Source organism: Vidua chalybeata, chromosome 5, assembly GCF_026979565.1.
Source record: "Vidua chalybeata isolate OUT-0048 chromosome 5, bVidCha1 merged haplotype, whole genome shotgun sequence".
In the NCBI taxonomy this organism is placed as follows: domain Eukaryota; kingdom Metazoa; phylum Chordata; class Aves; order Passeriformes; family Viduidae; genus Vidua; species Vidua chalybeata.
In genome coordinates, this window is record NC_071534.1 from 65,041 (window position 1) to 71,331 (window position 6,291).

At 48.4% G+C, this 6,291-nt stretch overlaps 1 protein-coding gene across 3 annotated transcripts; it reads right to left on the reverse strand.

Annotated features, from left to right (window-relative positions):
- Nucleotides 1-2,214: 2,214 nt before the first annotated feature.
- Nucleotides 2,215-5,970, reverse strand: LOC128787946 (nucleolar pre-ribosomal-associated protein 1-like). Of its 3 annotated transcripts, XM_053942555.1 has the most exons (5): nt 5,165-5,314; nt 4,911-5,052; nt 4,168-4,280; nt 3,724-3,849; nt 2,215-3,591 (listed from the first exon to the last, which is right to left on the reverse strand). In XM_053942555.1, the coding sequence occupies exons 1-5, from the start codon at nt 5,251-5,253 to the stop codon at nt 3,309-3,311; spliced, it is 753 nt and encodes a 250-aa protein (XP_053798530.1). In that variant the 5' UTR covers nt 5,254-5,314; the 3' UTR covers nt 2,215-3,308. The 3 variants fall into 3 exon arrangements, 2 of the variants coding, with proteins under 2 accessions (XP_053798530.1, XP_053798531.1); XM_053942556.1 differs by lacking the exon at nt 3,724-3,849; XR_008430910.1 differs by lacking the exon at nt 5,165-5,314 and adding an exon at nt 5,585-5,970 and having other exon boundaries at nt 2,215-4,280.
- Nucleotides 5,971-6,291: the final 321 nt, after the last annotated feature.

A 6,291-nucleotide genomic window follows, 5' to 3' on the forward strand; every position in this document is an offset into this window, starting at 1 on the left:
GCAGCTCCCTGTAAAATCAGCTGAGGCAAAGCCCCTAAAACAGCTGCCGGCAGGAGCCGGCCCCTCCTTATCCTCACAGTTCACACCTGGGGCTGCTCTGGCTTTCTTTCCAAATGAATTTAGAGACAAATTCCTATTTTTACCAATACCTATAAAAACGAAGCACTTGACAGGATGTAGTATTCTACACAGCCCCCTCGGGGGGACGGCACCCGGCATGACCCCCCTCATTCGCCACCCACCTGCTCCTCCGCCGCAGCGTGCCTCCCTCTCCTAGGGACCTTAGGGTGCCCCAAATGACACCAGAGCCCCGAGTCTTCACCCCTTTTTCCTGGCCCCCAAAGAAGGCACAGAAAGAGTCTTAACTGCCCTGGACAGCAGCCCAGCACTTGCTTCCATCCCTTTCCACATGTACATCCCCCCCGAAAGGGACTCTGCCGCAACAAGAAAAGGGGGCAGCCCCCAGAAGGGTCGAAGCTCCTGCCCAGCCTCGCTGTCACGGGCGAGGGGCAGAGAGAGGGAGCGGCAGAGACGGCGGGGACGCGGCACGGACGGCACGGCACAGAGCGGGGGCCGCTCTCAGCGCGATGCCGGCAAAGCCGCAGGTCCGGCGGGGCCGGGCGGGGTTTGACCGGCACGGGGGGATCCGCCGAGAGCCTCCGGCCCCGTGCGGGGACTCCCGCAAGGGCCCAGGGGCGCCGGGCTCCGGCCCTCTGGGCTTTATTCTCCGGCGCCCCCGGCCCCGCGGCTGCGGGGAAAGAAGGAACGGGGCGACGGGAAGAGAAGAGGGCTAGCAGGGCATGAGAAAGGGTAGGGAGGGAGGTCGGGCTGTGGAGGAAAGCGGGAGGGCAAGGGAAAGGCCGGGAGCGGGGAAGAGGGATGGTGCACAGAGGAGGGAGAGAAGAGGAATAGAACGGAGGAGCGGGATAGGGACAGAGCAGGAAGGAGTGGGGGGGGGGGGGGCGCGGGGTGTCGGGTTTGCGAGGGAGAGGAGGGGAGAGGGTCTGCGGACAAAGAACAGGAATACGGGGAGGAGGAAGGAAGGATGGAGGGGGGGACGAGAGGGGAGGCCGAAAAGGGAGAGAAAGGGGTCGGCTTTGGGGAGAGCGGGAAATGGGGGAAAGAGAGAAAGAAGAGGAATACGGGGAGGAAGAAGGAGGGGTAGAGAGCGGGACAGGACGGGGAGCCTCAGAGAGCCCCGACTCCACCCGAGCCCGCCCCGGCGGCCCGCCCTGCTCGGGATGCTGCGCTCGGCGGAGCTCGGCTCGGTTCGGCCCCGCTCGGCTCCTCGCCTACACTCGGGCTGTTCTCCGCTAGACTCGGCTGGATTCGCCTCTTCGGCGCAGCTCGGCTCGGCTCAACTCGGAGCCGCTCGCTCCGTTCGCCTCCATTCGCCTCCGCTCGGCTCCGCTCGACTCGGCTCGGCTCCGCTCGACTCGGCTCGGCTCCGTTCGGCTCCGCTCGGCTCCATTCGCCTCCGCTCGGCTCCGCTCGACTCGGCTCCGCTCCGTTCGGCTCCGCTCGGCTCCGCTCGGCTCCATTCACCTCCGCTCGGCTCCGTTCGGCTCCGCTCGGCTCCATTCACCTCCGCTCGGCTCCGCTCGGCTCCCCGCGGCAGCGCGCCTCCCGCGCACGCGCACAGCTCGCCGCTCTCCTGCCGCCGAGCCCCGCGCCCGGCCCGGCCGGCGCACGGAAACCCCCGCGCCACATTAGACCCAGCAGTTTCTGCGCTAAACCCTTTCTGTCCTAGAAGGAGATAACTTCTCTACCTCCTTCGTCTCCTCACTTTTCTTCTTGGATTTCAAAATCAGAGTTACAAAAACCTACTCACAACTACAAGATTTAGTAAGTAGCCAATAATGTAGTCCCGTCAATTTCATAACCTACAGAACACGTTATACTTATGTTTCCACAATTTAAAAAAAAAAAAAAAAAATCATCACACAAGAGTCCTACTCACTGTGTCAAGCCTTATTTAAAACACACCAAAGAAAAAAAAAAAAAAAAAAAAACCCAACCCCGAAAGAAATAGTTCCACAACCAAAACAGAACAAACAAGTAACACTAACTAAAACCCCACGTCCAAATACGCTCTGTTTATCAGTCACCAACCCGAAAAATCTCTTTTCTACGTAGCTCGTTTGTATACCTCCTCACAACTAACCTTATCCTTTCCAAACACTAAATTGCAAATCAAAAAACTTACACGTAACATAAACTCTTCAAATAACATTTATACACTCATACCCCAAATGACAGGTAAACCACCAAAAGTAAAATTACTCAAATCATTACAAACAAATACTTGTACAATATTTAGTTACAAAACAACCCCCAAACCACACCAAACCACAAAGAAGTTACCTCAAAACAGCAAACCTACAATTTAAAACAATTAACCCACTAAGACCAAACAGAACAATAATACATATAAAAAAAAAAAAAAAAAAAAACACCAAAAAAAAAAGAACACCCACCCAAAAATACCCAATCACTCCAACACAAATTTACTTCTCAGGATCAAAATCGTACAACCTTTTAACAACCTAATTCTATTAGTTCTACATCTCTTTTAACACCTAAAATAACTACAACTCACACTTGAAGCACATCAAATGAACTTACTTATTAACTAACCAAATCAAACAATAACACATGTATAACGTTAAATAAATTACTGCCAAATATGAACATCTTTAAACATACTACCTTACAAAATAAAACAACTGTTCATTTTTTATTATTCACACACAATCATAAATAGAAAACATTTTTAAAAATATATAAATTGATGAAATCACAAGAAATCAATTTACAAAACCATTACTAATTTTTTTTTAAAAAATTAATCAATCACACATAAAAAATAACTAAATACTATTTTCAAAAATTAAAACATCGCTGAATAACTTAAATCATTATTAAAAACTAAAATACTCATCTTATTAATAATTACTGCTTTTTATCTCCCCTACCGATTTAAATTTTTACATAGAACTCTACAAAAATCCTTAACAAGTAGATTTATAACTTACATTTTAAAACATATATAGATAAACATACTTAACAGGAGTGATCACCACACCAAACAAGTAAACTAACCAAAAAAACCCCTAATAAAATACTAATATATTCATAACACAAAAACCCCAAATCATTAACATAAAAACCCATACGAACACATGAAAATACCTACAGTAAAAAAAAGACGTACCTTAATGAACAATATTCACACCTTAATAATTCATTATAAACTCTTACCAATTAATGATTAACATGACTTGATACCAATAAAATACAAGAAAATGTTACTTTAGCCAATAAGCAGAATAAAATGTTATACCTAATAACTTAAAATCACACTTTATTAAAAATATAAGACAGTAAAGCAACGTATCATAAAAACTCCCATTATTAGCACTACACAGATGTACAGAGATACGCATATATCTATATACAGGTAGATCATATATCCATCTCAACAGCAGCATCTGGGACCGATTCCTGTTTTCTCTCTTGTCTCCTAAATTTATTAGCCACAGAGGATGGAGTAAGGAAATCATTTTATTTATCACCTTGTTCTCCAGAAACCTGAAAAACAAAATGAAACAGAACAAAAAGAAAAAAAAGAAAAGAAAACCACATTTGAAAGGCAGATCCTCACCAGCAGCTGGTCCATCTCCTACGGGGGACCATATTCTAGGGCACTTTTGGTGCACTTGCCTGAACCTGTCAGGGCACTCTGTGCTTGCAGAAGAGATTTTTTTTGTCAGGGAGAGGCAAGGGGAGGAGAAATAATGTTCTAGACAGCTCAAATCCATTACTGTGCCACTTCCTGTGCAGCAGGTCCTGTGACAGGATGGGAACTGAGGCTGCTTGAAATTTCAAAGCTAAAGACACCAGCACAAGGTGTCCTTTTGCTTTGTCAAGGAAGTGATTCCCAAATCACACAGCCCCCCCACCATCGTCCCTCCCACCACCACCTGAAAGCCTCTTGATTCTCTTCTCAAAAACACAAGGGACACCTCAGCGTTCAGCAAGTTCTGCCAGTGCAGCCCTCGGTGCCCCCGTCTCCAGGTCTGTCCCCCTTGCTTTCATCCTCAGCCACGTCATTCTTCAGCCGTGGACAGGAAATTGTCCCCACGTCTCCCGTACTTGGCTGGTTACCTTTTCTCTAAGCCGTGCAGGACCCACGAGAGGAGGCTGTGATCCTCTATCGGCTCATGGGCAGCTCTAGAGGTGACACGGGCAGCACTCTGTCGTATCTCCAGAATAGGACTCTGAAACAGAAAATGCAACTTGTTCTTTTACAGCCAAGATCTGATTATCTAAAATAAAATGAGCAATCTGGCTGGTACCCGATCAACTTCCAGCTAAAATGAACACCGCCTGTTCTCAGCAACTCCAGAGAAGGAAAGACATTCTCCCTTCAACGCTTCACACCACAGGTGCTGCTCTTACAAGAAGTATTCAGGTAGCAAGACAGTTTTCTCTTTTTGTCCGAGGTTTTGATACCTGAAATCCTCAGGGTGGATGCTCCCAAACCTGAGAGCTCCCGGCAGGCGAGTTTCCCTCCTGCCGAAGCACTGTGCAGGTGACAAACGTGCTGGCTGGGGAAATACAGACCCCAAAAAGAAAAGGCCCCGACTGCAGGAGCAAAACCACGGCACCCACGTGAGGCTCCACGATGGCAGGAACCGGTCCCAGTTTCAGGGGATAAGGATGGGACCGGTTTAGACACAACCTAAATTATTTCCCCCTCCACACATCCACAAAACCAACAAGGAACAGATTTTCAAGAGGACCAAGGCAGAATCAGCTGCTCCTTTCTGGTTTGTACTTGAGATCTTGAGGCCATACAAGCTTTTGTGGTTTGGGGTATTTGGGAACTGTTCTTTTTCAATTCTTACCTGGGAGCCCTGGTCACACAAAGGACTGCTGAGAAGGGAAAGAATGACCCGGAAAATCCTCTGGTAGACATAGAGCTCACAGCAATGTTTGTCACGCAGCCCTTCCCCAAGAAATCTGAGGATCCACTCGTGCTGTTTTGTACTGGAAGCCATAAAGAAAAATACCACCGTCAGACATTCAGACATTTCCAAAGGATACATGCTCCTAAGAGCACAAAACCCCGGTTCCCTCTGAGTGCCAGCTCAGGGCTCACCACAGCTTCTTCTGGACTTCTCCATTTCCATTCCTACCAAATTTAATCGCTAACATCCATTGGGAACAGTCAGTCTGCAGCCCAAACATGCAGTGGAAATGGAATTTTAGAAGTTGCTGTTTCTAAAATACTTCAGTTGAACTCCAAGTTACTCACCTAAACTCAAAGAGGAATTGTAGCTAGCCGGGGCAGAACTTTCTTTTCTTGTGCTCACAGAGCATACGCAGCACAACTCCTTGTGCGCTAGTATTAAGAAGACAACAAAAACCTCACAGAAATAACATTTTGAATTCCTACATGAAACATAAGAAAGACGCTTCTAATTAACTACCCGCGGGAGCATGAGGTTTCATTGTATTTTTGCGGCTGTTTCTAATACATTTCTGAAGAATTACTGGGTACCTAAAATGGGACTCTTACCTCAAAATCAAAACTGTAGAAAAGCTGGAGAAAACCTGGTACCTTCCTCAGGTCCAAATACCGGTGTGACAGAAGGAATCTCTTTACCCTTATGTACACGTGCTCCTCTGTAAAGAGAAAAGGTTGGCATGGTGGAGGAGGACAGCGCTCCCAATCCACAAGCACGGACGACAATTCCTGGAAGCTGCAGTCAGTGAGCGTGCAGCGCTCCGAGCTGGGAGAACAGCCCGGCAACTGCAGAAGGCCTTTGCTCTGAGGCGCATTCCCATTGCTGCCCACCCTCCCCCCTTCTCTTGCCCAGGAGGAAAAGCTCAGGCAAGAGCGCACGGAGCACAGAGCAGGTGAGGGGATCGACACTCCCCAGGGCTCTGCTTTTCACCCCAGCAGTGACACACGCAGCACGTCCCAGTACCTGGCTTCAGGATCTGCTGTGCCACACGAGCAGCGCAGAGGGTGAGGGAGAAGGTGAACCTGAGGCTTGGCTGCCTGATTCCCTTCTGCACGGCATCCAAGAGATACGGCAACGGCAAGGGCCCAGGGAGAGAAGCCTGAAGCACAGCCCAAATGAACACAGCGGGAGCAGGAAGACATCGATCAGCTTCCGGGACATTTCACGGGTCACACAGGTAAGAGCCCCAATTCAGCAAACCTGAGGCTTTGGCGACGTCAGGATCAAAACACCCGGAAACCTGTGAGAAAGAAACCGA